The sequence below is a fragment of the Dreissena polymorpha genome, chromosome 15, assembly GCF_020536995.1.
Source record: "Dreissena polymorpha isolate Duluth1 chromosome 15, UMN_Dpol_1.0, whole genome shotgun sequence".
Taxonomy (NCBI): Eukaryota; Metazoa; Mollusca; class Bivalvia; order Myida; family Dreissenidae; genus Dreissena; species Dreissena polymorpha.
In genome coordinates, this window is record NC_068369.1 from 41,064,466 (window position 1) to 41,091,794 (window position 27,329).

General features: G+C 34.8%; 1 protein-coding gene across 3 annotated transcripts; it reads left to right on the forward strand.

The window, feature by feature from the left end:
- Window positions 1-47: 47 nt before the first annotated feature.
- Window positions 48-26,598, forward strand: LOC127860350 (uncharacterized). Of its 3 annotated transcripts, none has more exons than XM_052398375.1 (9): window positions 48-204; window positions 9,110-9,175; window positions 9,790-9,850; window positions 13,963-14,032; window positions 21,044-21,138; window positions 22,258-22,402; window positions 23,814-23,978; window positions 24,832-24,906; window positions 25,363-26,598. In XM_052398375.1, the coding sequence occupies exons 2-9, from the start codon at window positions 9,111-9,113 to the stop codon at window positions 26,430-26,432; spliced, it is 1,746 nt and encodes a 581-aa protein (XP_052254335.1). In that variant the 5' UTR covers window positions 48-204; window position 9,110; the 3' UTR covers window positions 26,433-26,598. The 3 variants fall into 3 exon arrangements, with proteins under 3 accessions (XP_052254335.1, XP_052254334.1, XP_052254336.1); XM_052398374.1 differs by having other exon boundaries at window positions 59-222; XM_052398376.1 differs by lacking the exons at window positions 48-204; window positions 9,110-9,175 and adding an exon at window positions 9,192-9,356.
- Window positions 26,599-27,329: the final 731 nt, after the last annotated feature.

Below are 27,329 nucleotides of genomic sequence, written 5' to 3' on the forward strand. Positions count from 1 at the left end.
GTAAACCAATCGAATTATTTGTCTATAATTCGGAAATGCACGGAAAAAAACTCACGAGATCGTGACGTCAGGGTAAAGGCTAAGTTAAAATCAACATGGAAGTTGATGGCGCTGATAATTAGCCGAAATTGAGGAACGTTTAGATAACGTTACATTAATAGTGTTAAATTAATGAAGATTCACTGTCCGGCTGAAGAAACACAGGTGGGGAAGAATATTAACGTTAGTATTATTTTAGCAATATGGAATAAAAAATAATATCCAAATATTTACATTCGTACACAATTTCATTCGTACCAAAGATTAGTTGCAATAATTCAACTCTCAGCTTTATAACCCAATGGGTTGCTGAGAGTTGCAATGCGCTTTCTCTTGTCCATGGGTGCAAAATGTTATCAACAATGTAAGGGTTAAGCAACACTGAGACCGCAAGAACTTATTAAAGTTTACCTGTGTAAACCACAAACTCATCCAAATGGTACCATTAAAGCAAGAAATAATTGCTTTTTATTGACTTAGTTTTTCTTTCGTACGCTGTATCTGCTATATTGGAAAATTGACCCATAATTGGTTAGGTAGCAGTACACCAATATTTTGCACGTCGGGTTATGTGATGTAGGCCATTAAAGTTAATAACGATGTGGTATTCGATACAGAATACACTGTTTCAAATTTAAACATAAAAATGTCAGCGAGAAAAGTGTGTTGAAACATCGTCGTGTTTTTATATGATGCATGCAAAGGATAACATCGGTAGGTTGCCATTCAGGTAAATTTAACATGTTTATGAAGTTTATTCATTATTTTCCTCAATTTGTCTGGAATGACGTCTGTTTAGTGAAGCTGCACTGCACCCATGTTGATGAAGGGGTGCATATGGACTACCAGAGCCGCCATAGCAAAAATTATCAAAGGCTCTGGGAGTCCGTTTATATGAACTAACCAAAGATTTATTAGTACCGTTTATGGACGTTTAGTGCCACCACCAGTTCGTGCAGATATTTGTGTTTGAAAAGAGAAGACGTTTCGTCCCACAGATAATATATAGGTGGATAGGTGTGAATTCTACCGTAAATGTGTGAATCATTACGGGATGTGTACTAATGTGGTTAATTACAACAGTGTTAACAATTATAATTATACTGCATATGGGTGGGTACGACGTATCGATGTAATCAAGGAATACCAACAAAACCCCTCCCGGACCAAATCCCTCCCGTCATTTTCATAGGTTGGACAAAAACCTTCCCATGAAAAAACGGGGGCGGATAAAAATCCTCCATGAAAATAAGGGGGGCAGACAAAAGCCCTCCTTGAAAGCAATTAAACACCGACAAATGTCTATTGAATCACACAGTGTTGCATTCATCAATCCGAAAAATTTACCCATTGTGTGTACAGTAGACTCTGCCAATACCGGACTCTCTGAATACCGGAACTCTCCCGATTCCGAACGGTCGTGCCAGTCCGGTTTTTTCTCCTTCTATTTCTATGTTAAAAAATGTTGAATAAACCTAACTCTCTCAAAACCGGAAACCGAAAGGATGTCTCCGTGAATTTGGTCATTTTTAACGTAAAATACATTGAGTACACCGGACGGTCCAAATTCTCAAGATGCCCGAGGCGTGAAAATTACAATACCTAGTCAGCACAGCGCGAGCAGTGTCACACATTTTGCTCGCACAATCATCAATAATCGGATTAAACATACCATAAAGGTGTCAAGTCGTTACTGCGCTTAAGAAGTCCGATTAAATAATGTAAAACAAACTGTGAATGTCTATAATAGACATGTGGTAACACCAAAACGTGATTGACTTGATCGTTTTATTAAGCTTATGATAAACAATTTAATTACAAAATTAATGCATGCTGTTGCGACGATCACTTTCTTGTGATCTTCTCGGGTAGTTTAAAAGATCTTATAGCCATGTTTTTAACGCTTAAATAGTTGTTTGTTTGTCTGTCAGATAAAGCTGTGAGAAATATGACCGTTAAATATCCATCCATTTGTCTGCAAATTCATTCATTGCCTTTTCTTAATTTCAAACAAATCTTCAGCATTAATAGTCTCAAATCTACAAGTCTTCTCAAATCGTTATTCGTCAAAATTGTCTTTGAGGTTTAATTAATTCAGAGCTATTTATAGCGAACTCGAACACGACTTACGCGCCTATATGACAAATGTCACATATGTACATGTATAAAGAACCACACTCACTTTGGGATTATTCAAAACAAGTCGGTATGGAATGTTTTTTTGCTATTAATCGAATAAAAACACATTTTTTGAAGAATGCTGTAAACATAAACCTTACATGAGTACAGCTATCAAATGGTACATGTAAAGGTATATGGTTTGTTTTATTCTTATATGATTTTGTACACAATGCATACAATTTATATTTCGCCAATATGCATACTCTTGGTAAACCGGAACTCTCTGAAAACCAGAGGATCAGGCCGGTCCCCAGACCGTCCGGTTTACAGAGAGTCTACTGTATTGTGTTTTCAGGGATGTGAAATTGAAAGAAGAAAATGTGTATTGATTAACTGTATGCATACCGCTTTTCTAATGTGCATATATATCCAATAATCCGATATAATAACATCAATTATAACATAAAATGAGGCCATTTATAGTGAATTTTAATTGATATTGAATGCAATGCGATACAGCGCAACGTTTAATCGCGTCATACGCGCATTCATGAAAAAACATGCTTCCCAGGGACTTTCTGAAAACCGGGCGAAAATTAAAGTGAAATTCTGTTAACAATTAACGATGCGTTTGCATGTAACTAAATTGTCTGAATTACTTTTTAAATTTATCTTTGGAACTTGAAAGCGTGGCTCAGATTTCAAGGGAGGGCTTTTGTCCACCCACGTTTTATCATGGGATAGTTTTGTTCGGCCTCTATATAACTGACGGGAGGGTTTTTGTCCGGAAGGGTTTTTGTCCGGCATTCGTAATCTAAAACATGCTGAAAATCTTCCCCAAAACTTCTAAGTTCCAGTGCTGAATGTTGACATTTTTTTTTCCACGTTATTATTAACAAAAAATAACCGTTAAATGGCCTGTCTATGGGTAAGTATGTTCTCGTTTATAACATAATACGATGTCAGTGTCAAAATCATGCACAGAAACATAAGTTTTGTTAAGGATTGAGAAAGTATTTCACGTGTTTTGATTGCTATTTTACCGTATAGAAATATGCCATAGTAAAATGACATCACATGGTGACGCGTGTGTCAGACGGTGCTGTATTTTTGCATATATGGGCATTCTACTATGATTACTATTACTCGCTCAAACTTAATACCATCTATTGCTAATTATTGTTGTTTTTGTCCCCTACCGATTTCACCGGAGGGGACCTATGGTTTGCGCTCTGTGCGTCTGTGAGTCTGTCTGTCAGTCTGTCACACTTTTCTGGATCCTGCGATAACTTTAAAAGTTCTTCATATTTTTTCATTAAACTTGAAACATGGATAGATGGCAATATGGACATTATGCACATCATTTCATTTTGTTCCTTAGTCAAAAATTCTGGTTGCTATGGCAACAAATAGACTAGAAATACTGCTGAAAATGGTGGTTTTCTGGATCCTGCGATAACTTCAAAATTTCTTAATATTTTTTCATGAAACTTGCAACATGGATAGATGGCAATATGGACATTATGCACGTCATTTCATTTTGTTCCTACGTCAAAAATTGTGGTTGTTTTGGCAACCAAAAAAAAAAAATTCTGAAAATGTTGGAATTTCTGACAATAGTGGAGCCAGTAGGGGACCATATTGCTTGACTTTAGCCTTGTTGAAATATGTAATAATGTTTAGTTTATTATGCCCCCCTTCGAAGAAGAGGGGGTATATTGCTTTGCTCATGTCGGTGGGTCTGTCGGTCTGTTGGTCGGTCTGTTGGTCGGTCTGTTGGTTGGTCTGTCGGTCCGTCCACCAGGTGGTTGTCAGACGATAACTCAAGAACGCTTGGGCCTAGGATCATGAAACTTCATAGGTACATTGATCATGACTCGCAGATGACCCCTATTGATTTTGAGGTCACTAGGTCAAAGGTCAAGGTCACAGTGACCCAAAATAGTAAAATGGTTTCCGGATGATAACTCAAGAACGCTTACAGGGGTGTTACAGGTTTTTCCGCAGATCCGCGGATTGGGTTGTCCCGGAGGTCACTTCTGAGATACGCGTACATTCGTTTTATAAAAATGTGGGGGAGAGGGGCTACCACCAATTGGGCGGACGTATTTCATAAGCGGCCCGAAATATCCGCGGCCTTTGAAATCTCTCCGCATTTTACACTGGTAGATTCTGCCTAAGCATTTTTAAAACGAGCGATATAATTGGCTGTCGTTTCCCTAATCTTCCAATTAAAATTGTTTTCTTAAAATGCGCTCAGCTGATTTGTTTGCAAATGGCGCCGTTGTGAAGAGAAAATTAAGATTATTGAAATGACAAATAGCAATCGAATAAACGACTGACTTCACCTAGTCTGATAGGAATAATGAAATGTGTTTTTCAAAAAAAAAGACTACGTTTTAGATACAAGCAACACATATTTTGTTAAGAAATGTGCCCACTGAATTTGTGTCACGGAAATCAGTGTTTGCAAATTGGAGTTTAGTCTACTCGCGAAGTAAAACAATTTAGAAGAGTATCATTCGAACATGGAAATAGACAAACATGATTTGATTTATATGTCTGTGGGTCTGTGTATAATCAGATTCAGATATGCATATTCTGCTTTATTATGTTTGTCACGCTGTTCAGTTAAAGGGATCTTTTCACGCTTTGGTAAATTGACAAAATTGAAAAAAGTTGTTTCAGATTTGCAAATTTTCGTTTTAGTTATAATATTTGTGAGGAAACAGTAATACTGAATATTTACCGTGGTCTAATATAGCCATTATATGCATCTTTTGACGATTTTAAAACCTAAAAATTATAAAGCGTTGCAACGCGAAACGATTGAATAATTTGGAGAGTTCTGTTTTTGTCGTTAAATTTTGTGAAACTAGGAAGATTGCTTATATAAGGTATAAAATACGTCAAGTATGTGTACTCGGCAGAATAGCTCAGTAGGCTAAAGCGTTTTTACTTCAGGACTCTGGCAGGATTCCAGGGGTCACTGGTTCGAAACCTGCTCAAGGCAATGTTCTTTTCCTTTTTTTAATTTTATTCTTGATTTTTTACTGGAGCTTTTACGATCCAATGTTTACATTTATCAATATAAGGCATTTAATGAATAAGTTAAAAATTGCCAAAATCTGTGAAAAGGCCCCTTTAACTGAAATAGCGTTGAGCTGAGTGAAGATGTGAAATGCAAGATATTGAAAGGTAAACAAATTAAATATATTAATTTAACTCAGTTAATACATCATTAACACAAGAAGAACACTCAAGTGTGTTTGTTTATATTTAGTCCATTAACTGTAATGCAATACATTGAAAAACTGCTGCTATTGATCACAATAAATACTTACTTACATGTAACTGTTTACTTTGCATCATCAGTATGTTAAATGTGAAGTTTAACAGGTTTTTATAAAGAAATATTGTTATGAAGTTCAAGAAGTTGTTTATTTTAATGTCTGTTTTCAGGTTTGTCATTGCGTTATGCGCGCCATTCGTGTAGTCAAAATCAGTCGACAGAACTTTCCTCCCCTCTGACTTTGTCTCAATCACACCCCTGGCTTAGGCCTAGGATCATGAAACTTGATAGGTAGATTGATCATGACTCGCAGATGATCCCTATGGATTTTCAGGTCACTAGGTCAAAGGTCAAGGTCACAGTGACCCGAAATAGTAAAATGGTTTCCGGATGATAACTCAAGAACGCTTAGGCCTAGGATCATGAAACTTGATAGGTAGATTGATCATGACTCGCAGATGACCCGTATTGATTTTCAGGTCACTAGGTCAAAGGTCATGGTCACAGTGACCCGAAATAGTAAAATGGTTTCCGGATGATAACTCAAGAAAGCTTAGGCCTAGGATCATGAAACTTGATAGGTAGATTGATCATGACTCGCAGATGACCCCTATTGATTTTCAGGTCACTAGGTCAAAGGTCAAGGTCACGATGACCCGAATTAATAGTAAAATGATGTCCGGATGATAACTCAAGAACGCTTATTCCTAGGATCATGAAACTTCAAAGGTACATTGATCATGACTGGCAGATAATCCCTATTGATTTTCAGGTCACTAGGTCAAAGGTCAAGGTCATAGTGACAAAAAACATATTCACACAATGGCTGTCAATACAACAGAGAGCCCATATGGGGGGCATGCATGTTTTACAAACAGCCCTTGTTTTGTTATGTTTTATAAAAGGCACATAATCTATATATATATATATATATATATATATATATATATATATATATATATATATATATATATATATTATATATATATATATATATATATATATATATATATTTATATATATATATTTATATAATTTATATTAAACTAAAAAATATGCATACTACTGAAATAGAAGGTAAAATTTTATGTATTTTATTTAACTAACAATTATATAGTACACCAATGACAGGTCTGCATAAATGTTTGTATTTTATTATTATTTTTTATATAATGCACATATAGTGTTTATATCATACATAAACTATGCAAACCAATGAAATAAAAGGTAGGTAAAATTTTAATGTTTTTTGATTAACTAAAAATTTATTTTATCTTGTACACCAATGACAGGTCCGAACTTTATGCTAGTAATCTACAAAGAGGCTAAACGTTATTACACCGATACGAAGTACTCTTCATAAAAGACAAAATGGCGTCCGACCGTAAGCAGAACCAAGCCGATATCGAGATAAAATGTCCCATCATATCATAATGGAACTTAATTTCTTCACAAAATAGATAAAATAACAACAAACCGATGTGTTTTCTTTGATTTATTAAGATAAATTTTTTTTAAGACAAAGGCTTTATACACCGATACGTGGTATCCCCATTTTACAATTAAAATGATTTATTGTTATTATAAAGTATGTGTGCATAGTTTATTATGCCCAATAAATATAAAACATGGTATTTTTATTTAAAGCATCATGCCTACATACATGTATTACATTTTAAAATAATTTTAAAGCATGAATGAACAATAATACGCTTTACTAGCCACTCGCAAACTATCAATTAGCTTTAAATATTTAAAGTTAATGAAAATGTTTTATTATATTTATGTAATCTATCGATATTGTTAATGTATTATATGAAACATGTCAAGTCTTAAACTGAAATACATTTTGTTTTTGTACTATATTTAAAAATAAATCTTGAAATCGCTTGAAATGCATGTAAAGAATACATTTAATCTGAATAAATAATCTTGATATAAAACATTGTAGCTTTTACATTGCACACAGGTGACCATCAAAATTGCAAAAAGTTTCCCAGTATGATTAACACCCCTATGGTATTATTGACACCTATCCGTCTATATATTGTCAGTAGGACGAAACGTCCAATGCCTCCCTACACAAATATCAGTGGCACAAAAAGATTCGCCCATTAGTACTATTTTACAATGCCTTCGCTTCGAGCAGGTCCTTGTATCGATTATTTTGTTTCTATTAAGAACCCAACTCTCGTGATGACGTACACACTCATGAACGCCGAGAATTTTTTTCACTTACTTTACTACGCTTATAAATAAATACAAACACAAACGAAATGAGGGAAAAATGGGTATAATTGCATTTCAAATTCTTCCTTTTACAATACAAATGTATTCATATTCCATACATTTTATTGGTCCTCTTCATTAAATTCACGTTTGAATTGCCAAGTGAAACAGAAGACTGCTCTAGCAGCTACACTTTCATTTATTTGATTTTCATTTATATGTGTCTTGTTCTGAGAAAACTGGGCTTAATTCATGTGCGTAAAGTGTCGTCCCAGATAAGCCTGTGCAGTCCGCACAGGCTAATCAGGGATGACACTTTCCGCTTTAATGGTATTTTTAGTTTCAAGGAAGACCCTCCTTACCGAAAATCAAGTTTAGGTGGAAAGTGTCGTCCCTGATTAGCCTGTGCGGACTGCACAGGCTAATCTGTGACGACACTTTACGCACATGCATTATGCCCTGTTTTCTCAGAACAAGACACATATGATTTATTGTAAGAAAATCTGCTTCTTTTTCTTGATATTCATACAATTTTGCATGAAAAATTATAGCATACAAACTGGATTCATATTGATTCAGGTGATAAGCACACGTTCACTTGGTGGGATTACCCCGTCCCTATTAGATGTTTATATAACAAATGATTTTTCATTATTATACGCCCGTCTATGACGGGACGTATTATGGTATACCCCGCGTCCGTCCGTCCGTCCGTCTGTTAATGTCGTACGCTACGTCAAATATCCTTTGACAGATTTTCTTCAAATTTTAACACAATCTTAATATTGATAAACCCTGATCCCCTTTCGTTTTTGACGGAATTCTGAATTGTCGTTCCAGAGTTATGGGACTTTGTTCGTCAAAATTTCGTGATTTCATTGAATGTCCTACTGTAGCTCAAATATCCTTCGATGGATTTTTTTCAAATTTCAACACAATCTTAATATTGATAAACCCTGATCCCCTTTCGTTTTTGACGGAATTCTGAATTGTCGTTCCAGAGTTATGGGACTTTGTTCGTCAAAATTTCGTGATTTCCATGCTCATGTACTTATAAAATAAACCATGTATTCAAATACAAATAAACTGAAGTAAAAAAATGATTCAAAGGGTTATTTATTACCTTACTACTTCATTGGCGAACGACGGGCGTATCATGCGCTCATGGCGCAGCTTTTATTTTTCAAATGATATTCAATCTGTTTGTTCATGTTGTATTGAAAAATGCAGAGTGGTAAAAGGGGGAAGCAAAAAGGAGGTGCAAGCTTTTGCCCTAAATATCTGTTTCTACCATCATTTCATTAAAAATCTTTTGATAATGCTTCTTACTATGTTGTTATTATCAATAATTAATACTTATTCAAAATGTTATGTTCAGTGCTGTTATCAACTAATAATAGAACTGTTCTGGGTTTTTTTCTCTTTCAGGATGGCTTCCAACATGAAGTGTTGGTCTATAGAAGAAAAAAAGAAGCTATGTGATTTGCTTCAAATGTAAGACAATTGCAATCTTCAGGCATGGAGTTGATGCAATTTTCAGGCATGAAATTGATGCAATCATCAGGCATGACATTGACTAGTATACAGTATGCAGCAATTATGATGAACACTTTCCTCTCTCATGACTTGGTTCTAAGTCTAATTTGACGGCTGTATTAATTCAGTGAAATAAATCGTGAGTATTGGACTCGTTGTATAACAGTAAAGTGCTTTACATAATGCATCCACTGCTCAATGTCATTCCTAGTAAATATTTAAAATAAATAAACTTCCCTGTGGGAAAAAAAACAGTACTTTATGCATGTTGAAAATTGTAGTCCCATATTGACCTGTGCCCTCTGTACAGGCTAATCAGGGACGGCACTTTATTTATAAACTGGATTTTTGCTAAGAAAACAAAGGGTTATCCCTGATACACTTAACTTTACCCACATACCTTAAGCCCTGTTACACATTGCGCAGGTTAATTAATTACAATTTTATGTAGCAATATGCATGTTTGATTGTTTACAATCATTATTGATGGTTGAATTTCAGTATTTGTGTACTTTGATGAAAACAAGGTGTTCCATTCAGTGTTGCTCTGTTACATGAAATTGTCTTTTCAGCTTTCCCCACACATCATACCAGATCATAGCTCGAAAGTTGAGGACTAAATCAGAGGATGAGGTATTATTTGTGACACGTGAGAAAACGTGGCTCAATGCGTGTGTGTAAAAACCATTCTAGATTAGCCTGTGCAGTCCGCACAAGCTAATCAGGGACGATACTTTCCGTTTTATGACATTTTCGTTTAAATGAAGTCTCTTCCTAGCAAAAATCCAATTAAGGCGGAAAGTGTCGTCCCTGATTAGCCTGTGCGAACTGCACAGGCTAATCTGGGATGACACTTTACGCACATGCATTATGCCCAGTTCTCTCAGAACGCAGCTCATTTTGTTAAGTAATTCCTGTTGTGAAAGCACTTGCTTCTATGATTTGTAGACAACATTTTATGGAGATATCAGATTCTTTCCAAAATGGGTATTTTACACATTCGGGTCTTTAGTAGTACATTACTACACTATAATTTGTGTTTATGTTACATCAAAACATAAAGTCCTCTACATACTATTAGTCAGTAACTGAACACACTCATGAAGTGTTCACTTTTCAAAGACTGGTGCTTTCCAGGAAACATTTGCCATTGAGTTTCTGTATATATCACTTTTGGTGCAACCTGGCGCTAAACAAATAAGATTAAACTTGAAAAGAATCATGGACAATTTAATAAAAAAATCTACATTCATTTCCAACAATTTATTTAAGCCCCAGTAACACTGAAATAAAGTACTATTTAGTCGTAGGTCTATCAAGAATTTTTATGTCTTTTTTAGGCTGAAAGACTTTGCAAGAGAAACTCAGATCATTATTGATATTGGTCTTCTGTTAATGTTTCATGTATTATAAGCTAATGTAGATCAATTAAGTAGCTGGTTGTCACAGGTAATTTTATGGGTAAAACCCAATACATCAAGAATATGGTCTTAAGCCGATTTACATTGACAGAGTTAGGTAAATTCTACGTAAGATGCTAACTCATTGCAAATTTGCAACATACTTAACCGTGTCTGTATATTATAAAATAATTTGCAAGAAATAATCAGGTGTAGATGTTTCATGCAAACCTGTTAGGACAGCTCAGAGGTCAAGGTCAAATAATTTTATGACTTACTCTATTGTATGGATGTACAACATCTTACTTTAAGTTATGGACCTGTGTCACATCAACACATGATTTTGTGTATGTCAGATTTTATCTAAGATGACACAGGACAACATTTACAACGTATATGTGTGAGATACATGTAAACGGAAATATGCAAGAATGTTGCTGTCAAGTTCCATCTATTCACCTTTAACTCATTTTGACCCATGACCACTTAGTTTGATAAATTGACGCATTTGTGGTCCCTTAGAAAGTTAAATTTATTTAATGACCTTTCTTACCAGATTCAAATTTTAATGGCTTCATTTCCAACCCTTTGTTACTGATGAGCAGCAAACAGCGTAAAACCTGAACAGACTGCGAGTTACTTGCAGGCTGTTCTGGATTTATGTTGTTTGCACTAAGCCATTTTTAGCTCGACTATAATATATGAAATATATATAGTGGAGCTATCCTACTCACCCCGGCATCGGCTTTGCCGTTCCCGTTGGCGTTTGCATGCAAATGTTAAAGTTTGCATACTACCCCAAATATTTCCAATGTCCCTTGACATATTGCTTTCATATTTTGCATACTTGTTTACTATCATGACCCCAACCTATTAACAAGAGCAGACAAATTTATGCCCCCCTTCGAAGAAGAGGGGGTATATTGTTTTGCACATGTCGGTCCGTATGTCCGTCCGTATGTCATAGGTACATTGATCATGACTCGCAGATAACCCCTACAGATTTTGAGGTCACTAGGTCAAAGGTCAATGTCACGGTGGCCCGAAATAGTAAAATGGTTTCCGGATGATAACTCAAGAACGCTTATGCCTTAGATCATGAAACATCATTAGGTACATTGATCATGACTCGCAGATGACCCCTATGGATTTTCAGGTCACTAGGTCAAAGGTCTAGGTCACGGTGACCCGAAATAGTAAAATGGTTTCAGGATGATAACTCAAGAACGCTTATGCCTAGGATCATGAAACTTCATAGGTACATTGATCATGACTCGCAGATGACCCCTATTGATTTTCAGGTCACTAGGTCAAAGTTCAAGGTCATTTGAAAATAAAAGTTATGACCTATTGTTATCACCGTGGTGTCAGCGTCTGGTTAAGTTTTGTGTTTAGGTCCACTTTTGTTATAAAGTATCAAAGCTATTGTATTCAAACTTGGTACACTTACTTACTATCATGAGGGGACTGGGCAGGCAAAGTTAGATAACTCTGGCGTGCATTTTGACAGAATAATGTGCCCTTTTTATACTTAGAAAATTGAAATTTGGGTTAAAGTGATCTTTTCACGCTTTGATAAATTGACAAAATTGAAAAAAGTTGTTTTAGATTCGTAAGTTTTTGTTTTAGTTATGATATTTGTGAGGAAACAGTAATACTGTACATTATCCATGCTCTAATATAGCCATTATATGCATCTTTTGACGATTTTAAAACCTAAAAATTATAAAGCGTTGCAACGCGAAACGATTGAATAATTTGGAGAGTTCTGTTTTTGTCGTTAAATTTTGTGAAACTACGAAGATTGCTTTTATAAGGTATAAAATACGTCAAGAATGTGTACTCGGCGAAATAGCTCAGTAGGCTCAAGCGTTTTTACTTCAGGACTCTGGCAGGACTCCAGGGGTCACTGGTTCGAAACCTGCTCCGGGCAATGTTCTTTTCCTTTTTTTAATTTATTTCTTGATTTTTTACTGGAGCTTTTATGATCCAATGTTTACATTTATCAATATAAAGCATTTAATGAATAAGTTAAAAAAAATGCCAAAATCTGTGAAAAGGCCCCTTTAAGAAAAAAGTATACTTTTTGAGATTGGGAATATAGCTTAATTTCGGCTATAAAATCGGGCTAAAAAAAAACAAACATGCCAAGGATCATGAAACTTCATAGGTACATTGATCATGACTGGCAGATGACCCCTATTGATTTTAAGGTCACTAGGTCAAAGTTCAAGGTCACAGTGACTCGAAACAATAAAATGGTTTCTGGGTGATAACTCGGAATACTTAGGCCAAGGATCATGAAACTTCATAGGTACATTTATCATGACTGGCAGAGGACCCCTATTGATTTTCAGGTCACAAGGTCAAAGGTCACAGTGACAAAAAACGTATTCACACAATGGCTGCCACTACAACTGACAGCCCATATGGGGGGCATGCATATTTTACAAACAGCTCTTGTTTGCATACTTGTTTACCATCATGACCCCAACCTATTAACAAGAGCAGACAACTGTATCAAGCATTTTGACAGAATATTTGCCCCTTTTATACTTAGAATATGCATATTATTGATAAATCTATGTTAAAGATTGTGTACTACCCCAAATATTTCCTGTGTCCCTTGACATATTGCTTTCATATTTTGCATACTTGTTTACCAACATGACCCCAACCTATAAACAAGAGCAGACAACTGTATCAAGCATTTTGACAGAATTATGGCCTCTTTTATACTTAGAATATGCATATTATTGATAAATCTATGTTAAAGCTTGACAAGACAACACCTACCTGACATACCGGAATGCACTCCACCCAATCCATCCCCCACGCCCCACGCCCCCCCCTACCCAGAACCCCCAACCCCCCACCAATTTTTTTTTCAAATTTTTGAAAGATCATCTATTAAATGATCACACGCCCACATTATACCCCCCCCCACCCCCCCTACCCCCCACAAAAAAAATATTTTGTTTTGTTATTTTTGAAACATCATCTATTAAATGATCACACACCCACATTATACCCCCCCCCTCTCCATGATGGCTTACATTATACTGTCAAGCACTCAAATAGTCGAGCATGCTGTCCTCTAACAGCTCTTATCACTTCTAAGTGGGAAAGGGTTAAAATCTTCAGAGGAGTTGTGACTTACAAAAACCAAGTGACTTTAGTCATATATCCGGATTTTTAGCAGAAAAGGCTAGACGTTTAGGCTATCTATGCTTCAATGTGACACTGGAGGTTTTGAATAATAAGTTGCCTTATGGACTTAAAATTAATCTCAATTTAAAAAATGCAGTATTTTTTTAAGAAGATGTTAAATATATGTACTTACAGGTTCGATGGTACATCAACAACAAATTGAACATTTTGGAAAAGAATCAAACAAATTTCACTATGAAGAAAGGTAAGGTGCTGTTTACTGCCTTATGTGGCTATAATAAAATTTTGTTAACACTCTAGATGTCTTATTTATAGTCTAATCTTCATGAAACCTGGTCAGAACATTTGTTCAAATAATATCTGGGCTGAATTCGAAAATGGTTCCAGTTTGTGATAAAACATTGCCCTTAGTCAGAGGGTGGGGCAGTTTTTCTTAATTGGCTAAAGTAAAACCTTGTTAATACTCTAGAATTCAAATTTATGGCCCAATCTTCATGAAACTTGATCAGAACATATGTTATTATGATATCTGGAATGAATTCAACAGTTTCCCTTAGATGGTTATTGTAAAATCTTTTTAACACTCTTTCAATCACATTTACAGTCCAATCTTCATAAATTTGTGCTAATGATATCTTGTATATAATAGTGATATAGTGAAACATTGTTAATGCTCTTATTCAGGGGTGTGATTTTTTCGCTGTTCTGCGGATTTCTGCGGATTGGGTTTTCCGGGGATCATTTCCGTGATTCGTGTAAATACGTAAAAATATGGTGGAGGGGATAGGACCGATTCCGCTGATGTTTTTCATTCGCGGTCCAAAAATCTACACCTATCCGCGTATTACACTGGTAGATTCTGCCTACACATTTTTAGCGAGGCTGTTTTTGGAGAAAACCCGAGGTATTGTCATAGCCTGCTCGCCGTCCGGGATTGTGCTAAAACCTTTACATTGGCTCTAAAATCAAAGTGCTTCCACCTACAACTTTGAAACTTCATATGTAGATGCACCTTGATGAGTTCTACAAGCCACACCCATTTTGGGTCACTAGGTCAAAGGTCAAGGTCACTGTGACCTCTAAAAAAAAAAATCTGACAAGCTTTTGCAGGCAAGCGTGGCACCAGTTATGCGGTGCTCTTGTTTGAAATGAGCGATGTCATGTATGTTGTTTTCTAATCTTCCAATTAAAATCGGTCTATTAAAATGTGTTGTGTATTTCTTTGCTGATTCCTTTGCAAATGGTGCCTTTGTTAAGCGAAAATGCTGATTATTGAACGAACAAACAAATATCACAAAATCTCGGAGATTGAAAAATTATTGGAAAACAAATTTAAATTGGAAAGGCAGGGCTCGAATTTAACTTCTTTTCTACGTGCAAAAAATTGCGAGCAGCTTTAATACCAACTCGCAAAATCAAAAACATTCTCGCAAATTTTGATGGAAACATAAAAAACCCTTGGACATAAGTTTAGTACTAATTAAACAAAATAAAAGTACTTAAAGCGGGTATATACGATCTTGTCAAATATTTATTAATTAATATAAAATGTGTAAAAAACTTATTATACATATATTTCAATATAAACTAAAATAAAAGTTAAGAAGAACATGTGTCGAAAAATGCTAAATAAGCCAGATATTTAATTCTGAAATCGAAAAAGGCTGTACAGCCGAATTCGCCAGCATGTATATCATGCATATACGATATGAATCTAAATTTAGTTTAACGGTTCATTTGAAATTCCTGCAGCGATATCGATTCATACGACACACGAACACTTACTAAAAAGACGAATGCATCGGTTATTGTAGGAAAATAATTACGAATTATCTTCGTCACAATCGGCTCGGGGCGCTAATTTGTATTTGCTGCATTTTAGGAAATTCCTCTTAAATATATAATTTTTCTTGCATATTGTGTGTTATTATAACATATTTGTATCAATATTTTACAATTCAGCACATATAAAAATCGTATATACCCGCTTTAACATGTATACACATTTTATTTCTGCAACCATACAAAGATATCAGTTCCTTGGACCATAACGGCCCACATCAGGTTGATTGACCATCTTCATCTACAACAAGTTTTAGTCTTATTTTAAGTTATTTTCCCACTAATTCACTGTTTTCGTAAAATGATTTAAAATCCGTTTTTTCTAACTAAACGGTTAATTTTGCTTTTTCTTGTGCATTATGTATATTTTGTGTCTGTGGGAATAAAGTGACAAGTTATTTTTCGCTTCAATGAACATGTGTGAATAGTCGACTGTTTCACTTCCTTTGTACCAATACCATCCGCGTATCTGTATATACCAGTCTACATACAAGGTGCGCGCTTACGCATAAGGGTTCTTGGGCTTTCAGCCGTTCTATAAATTGACCTGAGATTTAGCCTTCATGACGTCGAGCAGCATTATACCTACTCATTTCTTTTCACTATTTAATTACTCGCAAAAAAAATACTAGTGGCTTAAAACTTAACTCGCAATCGGTATTTTTTACTCATATTTTGCGAGTGTGCGAGTGTTAATTTCGAGCCCTGAAAGGGAAGAAACAACTGAACAGTTGATATGAATCAGAAAAGGATACCACTTTCTGAATGAGTATGGAAGAAAGAATGTTTTGGTGAGGCTATAGTCATATTCCATGTGAAAAAATCTTGAACTATGGATCATGTGAAAAAATTGTTGTTAGTTGAACACTGTAACATTGTCGATCTTATTTCAAATTTAAAGACATAGAGTTCAAACGAAAGATTGCCGTCATCATTCACAGGGATCGGAACAATCATTGATTTTGATCACAATTAATACTGTTGACTTTGTATATTAAGTTAAATGTGAATCTAAAAGAGTTTTCATATATAAATATTCTTCATAAGTTTAAGATGGTGTTTATTTAAATGTCTGTTTTAAGGTTTGTCATTGCACGTCAGTGACCTGATTCGCGTAGTCAATATCGATCTACAGAAATTTTTCACCTGTTCGACTTCACCTCAATCACACCCCTGCTTATTGCCACATTTATTGGCCAATCATCATGAAAATTGGTCAGAACATTTGTCCGCATCAAATCTCTGCTTAGTTTGAAACGGGGTCATGTGAGCTTAAAAAAATTGATCACTATACTTAAAAAAAAAAAATGTTTATTCATTTGAAGTCTCTGTCTTTCTTTACTAATCACGAACATTGGTAAGAATATTTGTTCTTACAATATCTCAGCTATGTTAAATAATACAAATGGGCTTAGAAATTAAATATTTATGATTCATAAAGTGCTTTCACTATTTTGATCTCAAACTTGTAATAACAGTTTAGTTCCTAACTAGTAAGGGTCTTAGGTGAGTGCCATAAGGACCATGACTTGTGTATGTAAATGCAAAAACTATTAGTTTCAAAATCACATAAGCTTTCTTTAACTGGTAAGTTAAACACGCTCTCAGACCCTTGCGCAGGTACGGAATGGCATTTGCCAATATCATTTGCAAAAATATTAACAAAACATTGTTTTCTCATGTATATGACACAAAACGGCTTTTGAAAATGCGGATTTTGTTAAGTTAAACACGCTTGCTGACGCAGAGTAGTTACTGAAATTCAATGTTATTGCATATAAAAGTGATATTTACAATATAAAACACTGCTAATAGGACATGTATCAATCATTGTTATGGAAAGTGAGAAACTACTTAACAGTTTTTAATTTCAAGAAATAAACTAGCGTTATGTAACAGATTTTGGTAATGCTACATACATGTATTGAAGCTGCCTTAAACGATGGTAACGTCATCCCCCAAGTTACTATGTGTAATGTTGGTTTTAGTAATAAATAACACTTCTATAGTGGTATTCATAAATGCTATTTAATTTTTGAAAATATTAATAAAAACTGTTATCATTTTTTTCTTACACAAAATAGCAATTGATAACTGGGAATTTGGTGAGTTAGGCAGAGGGGGTCTTGAAATCACCAATGTTTTGCATTCATATAAACCTGATATAGTTTATAATTAACAATTGCTTATATGACGTTAATCAAACTTTATAATGGAAAGAAAGTGCTTCACAAAAATAATGGTTTGATTATTTTCTGAAATAGATTTAAATTGTATTTAGGGCATTTTGGTAATCCTACATGTTTAAGCTCTCTATCTATTTACAATAAATGGCGCTGCGAGCATATTTCATATTTCAATATAAACTAAAATAAAAGTTAAGAAGAACATGTGTCGAAAAATGCTAAATAAGCCAGATATTTAATTCTGAAATCGAAAAAGGCTGTACAGCCGAATTCGCCAGCATGTATATCATGCATATACGATATGAATCTAAATTTAGTTTAACGGTTCATTTGAAATTCCTGCAGCGATATCAATTCATACGACACACGAACACTTACTAAAAAGACGAATGCATCGGTTATTGTAGGAAAATAATTACGAATTATCTTCGTCACAATCGGCTCGGGGCGCTTATTTGTATTTGCTGCATTTTAGGAAATTCGTCTTAAATATATAATTTTTCTTGCATATTGTGTGTTATTATAACATATTTGTATCAATATTTTACAATTCAGCACATATAAAAATCGTATATACCCGCTTTAACATGTATACACATTTTATTTCTGCAACCATACAAAGATATCAGTTCCTTGGACCATAACGGCCCACATCAGGTTGATTGACCATCTTCATCTACAACAAGTTTTAGTCTTATTTTAAGTTATTTTCCCACTAATTCACTGTTTTCGTAAAATGATTTAAAATCCGTTTTTTCTAACTAAACGGTTAATTTTGCTTTTTCTTGTGCATTATGTATATTTTGTGTCTGTGGGAATAAAGTGACAAGTTATTTTTCGCTTCAATGAACATGTGTGAATAGTCGACTGTTTCACTTCCTTTGTACCAATACCATCCGCGTATCTGTATATACCAGTCTACATACAAGGTGCGCGCTTACGCATAAGGGTTCTTGGGCTTTCAGCCGTTCTATAAATTGACCTGAGATTTAGCCTTTATGACGTCGAGCAGCATTATACCTACTCATTTCTTTTCACTATTTAATTACTCGCAAAAAAAATACTAGTGGCTTAAAACTTAACTCGCAATCTGTATTTTTTACTCATATTTTGCGAGTGTGCGAGTGTTAATTTCGAGCCCTGAAAGGGAAGAAACAACTGAACAGTTGATATGAATCAGAAAAGGATACCACTTTCTGAATGAGTATGGAAGAAAGAATGTTTTGGTGAGGCTATAGTCATATTCCATGTGAAAAAATCTTGAACTATGGATCATGTGAAAAAATTGTTGTTAGTTGAACACTGTAACATTGTCGATCTTATTTCAAATTTAAAGACATAGAGTTCAAACGAAAGATTGCCGTCATCATTCACAGGGATCGGAACAATCATTGATTTTGATCACAATTAATACTGTTGACTTTGTATATTAAGTTAAATGTGAATCTAAAAGAGTTTTCATATATAAATATTCTTCATAAGTTTAAGATGGTGTTTATTTAAATGTCTGTTTTAAGGTTTGTCATTGCACGTCAGTGACCTGATTCGCGTAGTCAATATCGATCTACAGAAATTTTTCACCTGTTCGACTTCACCTCAATCACACCCCTGCTTATTGCCACATTTATTGGCCAATCATCATGAAAATTGGTCAGAACATTTGTCCGCATCAAATCTCTGCTTAGTTTGAAACGGGGTCATGTGAGCTTAAAAAAATTGATCACTATACTTAAAAAAAAATGTTTATTCATTTGAAGTCTCTGTCTTTCTTTACTAATCACGAACATTGGTAAGAATATTTGTTCTTACAATATCTCAGCTATGTTAAATAATACAAATGGGCTTAGAAATTAAATATTTATGATTCATAAAGTGCTTTCACTATTTTGATCTCAAACTTGTAATAACAGTTTAGTTCCTAACTAGTAAGGGTCTTAGGTGAGTGCCATAAGGACCATGACTTGTGTATGTAAATGCAAAAACTATTAGTTTCAAAATCACATAAGCTTTCTTTAACTGGTAAGTTAAACACGCTCTCAGACCCTTGCGCAGGTACGGAATGGCATTTGCCAATATCATTTGCAAAAATATTAACAAAACATTGTTTTCTCATGTATATGACACAAAACGGCTTTTGAAAATGCGGATTTTGTTAAGTTAAACACGCTTGCTGACGCAGAGTAGTTACTGAAATTCAATGTTATTGCATATAAAAGTGATATTTACAATATAAAACACTGCTAATAGGACATGTATCAATCATTGTTATGGAAAGTGAGAAACTACTTAACAGTTTTTAATTTCAAGAAATAAACTAGCGTTATGTAACAGATTTTGGTAATGCTACATACATGTATTGAAGCTGCCTTAAACGATGGTAATGTCATCCCCCAAGTTACTATGTGTAATGTTGGTTTTAGTAATAAATAACACTTCTATAGTGGCATTCATAAATGCTATTTAATTTTTGAAAATATTAATAAAAACTGTTATCGTTTTTTTCTTACACAAAATAGCAATTGATAACTAGGAATTTGGTGAGTTAGGCAGAGGGGGTCTTGAAATCACCAATGTTTTGCATTCATATAAACCTGATATAGTTTATAATTAACAATTGCTTATATGACGTTAATCAAACTTTATAATGGAAAGAAAGTGCTTCACAAAAATAATGGTTTGATTATTTTCTGAAATAGATTTAAATTGTATTTAGGGCATTTTGGTAATCCTACATGTTTAAGCTCTCTATCGTTTTTTTTTCAAGATCACATTTGGGCTTTTAAAATGGTACATGTATAACTACAATGTCTCCAAAAAATCATTTTGGGAACCGACTGTCTGAGTAACCTTATCCCAATTTACACCATTAAACCATTTATAAGATATAAACTAACCTCGTTGAAAAACAATGTGAACCTTGTCATTCAGCTTGTCATGGAGAATGGCGTTCAAATAGATAGCAACTGACTGACAGTTTTATTGAACTCTGATTGGTCATCTATATTAAGTTGTTTAGAGTTTGATTGACAGGTTGTGAGATGTTAATTAAACTAACCCTCTGGGCTAATTAATCAAGATTTTTTCACTAAACCTTTCGGGCTGATGATCTTTACTTACCCTGACTAAGATTTACTACTCATTGTCGTTTGGACGCCCCTTTATATCGAACCCTGTAACATACCATTAAAATAAATTGCAAGAAGTAATGTACTTTCAATCTGTTGTAGAGACTATACACAAGGCGCCTCTGGAAGAATGGTATGATGTGGCTGCAGATCTTGTTGGTTTAGAACCCTGCGACTATTCAGCAAATCTGGCAAAGGTATAAATATTATTTTACATAATTATTATGCAAATTCACATGTTTCCCACCAGAATATATTTGAAATGTTCACAATTATTAGACTACAATACTAATTTTGTCTCCATTGCTTATGGGCCTGGGGCCATGAACCTTCAATACATCAACATAGCCTGAGTCAATTTTTTTAGACAAAATTATAAAGTGCTAGTTTGCTATTAAATTATCATGAAAGGACGACACCATTCTTAATATATGTATTGCAATTGGTCAATTTGTTAACAAAGTGGTAGTCCTTAACCTTCAAGTTCAAGGTCACAATTTAATGGTCAAATGTCAAGTTTCTTCCTGACACTTGGGAAGATTTCTTCCTGACACTTCTTCCTTAGCATTACTTTTCCAGCTTAGATAGATTCTCCAATAGCTAGGATTTAGTGATCAGCATGAGGACATGGTGTGTTGCAATCAAGAACCAAGTCCTTATCTCCCAGGTCAAAGTCACAATTCAAGGTTAAAGTGCAAATTAAGGTATTTTCAACAGCATGGTTGGATTTTAATATAATTTGCCATAAGTTTTCATCATGGTGATAAGGAGCATCATATGCATCAACAAAGTATTTTTGTCTTATATCAAAATCACAATTTAAGGTCAAACGTCAAATGTAGGAAAATTATTTAAGAAAATTGTACTTAGCAGAGTGTCTGGAGCATAACTTTGTCTAGCATTGATGGATTTTCAAGATCAGCATGATGAGGTTCAATGTAAAGGTCACAATTAAAGGTTAAATTTCAAAACTTTGAAAACTATTTTGTGGTAGTTTTAAGCATACTGATTGCCTGGCATTATAATAAAGTATGTAGGTCAAAGTTCAAGTTTACAATTTAAAGGCAAAGAAAAAATCAGAGAAATCAATTGAGATTTTGTCCGAACTTTACCTTTTCCAAGATATACATTTGACAACGGCATACTTATTATTTATTTTTATGTTGAGTATGGTATTTCTTGGTGAAAATTCACTTCCATGAAGCCTTTTCCCCTGGCCCTTAACCAAGTGAAAAGAATTTAATTTAAGCTCATATATTAGCTGGCAAACTTAGTAGTGGTTTAAAAATGCTTATACCTGTTAATTGTCGCTGTAGGTTTTCTCCATGATCTCCTACTTTGAGGACTTCCCTGACGATTCCTGTGCCGACAATTATCTTGACTACAGGGCCATCTACAGGTTCCTGGCCCAGTGTATGCGAGAAGAGAACTATGAAGATGTTGAGACACTTGGCTCCCTAGGTATTTTGAAATGTCAGATGGCTCCGTAGGTGTATTGAATAGGCACTTTGGTCATATGTTGTATTGAAAAGGCACTTTTGTCACTTGGTATGGTGTGAATAGTCACTTGGCTGCCTTGTTTTATTTAAGAAGCATTTGGCTCCCTATGTTTATTGAATAGAGAATTGGCATCTTAGGCTATATTGAATAACCACTACTGTAATGACTTAAGTTTTCGGATACTTAAAAATAATTAAAAAAAAGTTATGAACTCTAAACTGGTATAAGATATTCCCTGACAATAAACATATTAAATCAACTTTTTGATATAATTCCTGTGTAAAACGTCACACTACAAATGGTAGCAATAAATGATAGGGAGTGCATGTACAATACCATGTCATTTATAAATTATGTTTGGATATGTTTACAATCAATTTGATTTCATGCTACAGAAATAGATACCTTTGACCTTCGAGTACAAAGATTAGCATTTTATTTGCTATACTGTAGTATGAAATATTAATGAACTAAAATAAATTGTGCACATTATTTTATAATTGTTTATTTATGAATTGTCGTTTTTAAAACACAACATATTGTATATTATATAGGATGCAAAACATTTTGACCAAATTCACATTTTCTGCAGAGTCATATTAAATTAGGTAACTGAATTGAGAAAGGGCACTTATTAACAAAATACTAATTTTCAAAAGTAATGTGCATCATGTTGTCATACTTTCCACTAATTGACAGGTCTATTCTTTTCTTAAATTATACAAAACAAGAGTTTTTCATGTATTATGCAAATACTATTTCCCCCTTTCTATTATCATTTTAAGTATTTTAAGCTAGCTGATGAAACCATTATCTATTTCTGGTAAACATGCCTATTTCCCTAAGTCCCCGAATAAAACGGTCACCTGATTTTCTCTTTTCAGCTGACGAGTTTTATGACTGTCATCTACTTGTAAAAATATGTGTATTGTGTCAGCGAATATTAATGAAAAAATGTAGAATTCTGATCAAATTTAACTATCCGAACATTAGGAGTAATTTATTATACATGTAAAACTGGGTGTTTCAAAAGGTATTGAATAGTCACTATGTTCCCTACGTATAAATAATATTCAATAGGCACCCTAGGTGTATTGAATAGGCAATTGGCTCCTTATGGATATTGAAAATTCCCTTTGCTCTTGGTCGGTTACATTTCTTGTTGACATACTCACATTCTGTCATAGCGTTTATGGTTGAGTTCAAAATTGTCAGCTGACAGTACTACACATTGTCTATACTATACTAGCCATTTTCAATATACTTTTACGGCATTAATGTTTTGCCTTATTTTCAAGTTGCAATAGATTTAATTTCTACTCACCAGAACCCAAAATCAATTGTTTATTTATTTGAAAACAATAATTTCTAGAGAGCAGTGTAGTAGTGGACCTGATGCACAGCCTAATGGAGGTGCTGAGTACGAGGGACACGTTTGTGCAGTCCCACGTGATGCAGTGGAAGTACCAGCTGATGGACCACCGCGATGAGGCCAGGATAGTCGATCCTCGCCTGCTGAGAATGGCCGCTGATAATGGTGAGTAGTTGGAGAATTTGGGTTGTACGGAGGCCATTATTTTCATCAGAGTTTGTAAAGACCTTGAAAAGTCCTTTATAACAGGTTATATTTTAAAATTACTAAATTCAACTTTGCCATGCAAAGTTGGTGGAAAGGTTTTTGCATTTCTCCAAACCTTCCTTGAATTTTTTTGTAAACTTTTTGTCAGCATTCATGTGAATGTGCACATCTCAATATTTTTGTGTATGATTTGCATGAGCAGCGCAAATAATGTTGTGATCTGTACTTTCTATGAACTTACATGATTCCTAAATGCCAGGCAATGTAGGTAGAATGTGTTATTATCCCCCGCCATTGGCGGAGGGATATTTTTTTTGGCGTTGTCCATCCGTCCGTCTTTCCGTCCGTCCGGAGCCATATCTAGGAAGTGCTTGAGCGGATTTCATTGAAACTTGGTATGAGTATATATATGGATAATAGGATGATGCACGCCAAATGGCATTGTACACCATCTGATAATAACAGAGTTATGGCCCTTTGTATCTTGAAAAAACGCTTTTTTGTGTGTCCAGAGCCATATCATTGAAGTGCTATGGCGGATTTCATTGAAACTTGGTATGAGTGTCCAGAAGCATATTGGCGGGGGATAGCAATTAAATGAATTTGCTTGTTGGTATTTTTTTGAAACCAGACTTAACATTTATATTTTGTTCAATACTTGTCATGCTGCACCAAGAAGTTGCAAAACAGAAACAATAAGAAATATTTACTTTAACCCAAATTAGAATAGATTATGTTTGAAAATGATAAAAAATTCATGTATTCTTAGATTGAAGTGCAATATGGATATTTGTGTTGTTTTTTTCTTCAGATTTTGAAGCCTTTGTCGAGGAAGTTTTCAACAATCTGAAGGAAAACCCTGATGCTGATACTGAAATTGAATGCAGTGAGACAGTCATTTAAAATATCAGTTGGGACAAAAGAGCCCTAAATCTCTTTGCTATAAAAAGCACATACATACAACAATTAAATCTATTTAAACCTGGGAATCTAAGAAAGCTTCATTGAACATTTACCTGTGTAGGGCTTACAGGCATTAGCTTATTGTTATCACTTTATCATGTTCAGATGTGATGTTTGTCTGTTAGCATGTACTGGTAACTGTTTTGCTTAACTAACAACTACCACAACACATGAAATGGATTTTCAATTAACTCACAGTGTGTCTTTCTTTAACAATTGTAAGAGTTTAAGGCACAATCATCCATGTTTTACAGTATTTGACATAAAGCAATTTAATTTTTTGTACACTAAAGTAGTTAAACACAATTTTGCTAAGACGTACATGTTTGTGACAATTACTTTTGATAATGAAATAAAACATTTTATACTTTTTTTGCAGCTTCAGATCAACTTTCCAAAAGAAAGTCTGCGGCTGAAAATGCTGATGTAGCGACAACACCATCATCAAACAGAAAAGCTGCAAACCCTGCCGAAGTCTTAGTATCCACTTCCTCGGAACAGAGCATCTGTAGTGAAACAGCTTCTGGTACATGTAGCACATCAAGATTCACCGCAGATGTGACAGGAGCCAGTGTGAATCAGCCCAGTAAAGAGACAGCATATCCTGCTGTTTCACCTTCCGGTTCCCAGCAGCCGGGTAAAGCAACAGGAAATCCTGCTGGATATCTTTCTGGTTCCCAGAAAGCAGCAGCTGCTTCTTCACCTCTAACTCAGGCCTATGTTGGGAGTTGTGCTCCCATTTTGGATTACAAACGAGGATTAGGAAGACCACGCAAACACGAGCTTCCAACCAACGTTAAGGAGGAGAATGTAATTATTGTGCCCTTTCCGCCCACTGTAAACAGCAGTGTAAGTAACTTAAAAAGGACCCCTGAAAAAAGTCAAGTCACTGCGAGCCCTGTTGTGAAAATCACACCAGTTTCCCACCAGGTGCCTATGGATCATCCAGAGTCTGAATTGTTCACACGGAAGATGGTATCTCTCTTGCCATTCTCCATAAAACCCAAGTTGGGAGAACCACCAGCGAGACTTAAACCCGGCAAGAAGGGCAAGTTTGACCAAGAAATAACACCAAGAACTGAGATTGTTGTTGTCATGCCCCCACAGGGAGCAACAATTGTTCAAGCTGTCGTTAGAAGTAGAGGTAAGTTTGCAGAGCATGAGCACATGATTGAAGATGATGTAAACAGAGAGTATTATTGCAACATACTCCGCAGTGACTGCCCAGAGAATACTGACAGATCTCAGCTGCAGCAAAAGGCTATATCCCCTGCTCAGAGTAAAGCAGCTAAAGCATTGGCAAAAAAGAAAATATTGCTGGCTAGGAAACGAAAATTTGAAGCTATAGTGAAAGCTGCGAAAGAAAGATCAGCACCCTGTAAGAAGCCCAAAGTCTATTCATTGAATCCATTTTGTTTACCTGTGAGTTTGATAGATCTTGACCAGTGAATTGGTAGCAGCACTGATGCTTTATAAGTGATTTAATGTAATCCTGCCTAAAAAAGTTTGGTTTATAACTTTGAAATGGTTTCATTAAGTTCATTTACAAGGCTTTTTAAACTGTAATGATGCTGTTGGTTTGTTTCTTTTCATTGTAAATAAATGTGAGATTTGATTTTATACTGTTTTTTTGTGTTTAAAGGGAAAATAAGTGATTTAAAAAGAAAAATCACTGTTTCAAACAGTGAAAATTATCATTTCAAGTTATCTGAATCTTCTTTTTCTGGCTTCCAGAATTCACACTATTTAAATGATCTACCCCATAATTTAAAAGCTGAATGTCCTTAATTTGTGACTGATCTTGAAATAAGGAGTTTTGGTTGCGCACAGCTTGGCAGAATTATGACCGTTTGTCTGTTTTTCAACTATATAATATAGATGCCAAATATTTGGTGTACTTCTCGTCTCTTCAATTGCTTGCAAGATTTAATTCAAACTTTAAATCTGAATGATCTTAATTTGTAGATGATCGTAAAGCAATGGATGTTTGCTGCAAACACTTTTGACTGAACTGTGGCCTTTTATTTGCCAGATTTAAGTGCATGTTGGATTTCGCTCACACTTTACTATCTGAAATACCTGTACCTTAATTTGAAGGAATTTATATTGCAGCCAGTTTTACCAGTTTTCACAAGACTACCACTGTTGCTATTTGAAGATATCACGTGACGCGTCTAATTTCAGAACGGGGATGAACGTGTAACAGTCTTTAGCGGAGAATATTGAAGATTTTATATCTGTTGATTGTTATTGTAAACATTAGGAAGTTTCATGAACACTGACGATGGTTACAATAACGTTAAACATATGCATACAGGCATGTGTTTTGTAAATAAATTTATAAGT

Bases quoted from the DNA above. Each gene is read 5' to 3' on its own strand.
- LOC127860350 (XM_052398375.1), top strand. From the start codon at position 9,111: ATGGCTTCCAACATGAAGTGTTGGTCTATAGAAGAAAAAAAGAAGCTA. The intron at 14,033-21,043 runs GTAAGGTGCTGT...AATCTGTTGTAG, and splicing joins AAATTTCACTATGAAGAAAG to AGACTATACACAAGGCGCCT. The intron at 21,139-22,257 runs GTATAAATATTA...TTGTCGCTGTAG, and splicing joins ATTCAGCAAATCTGGCAAAG to GTTTTCTCCATGATCTCCTA.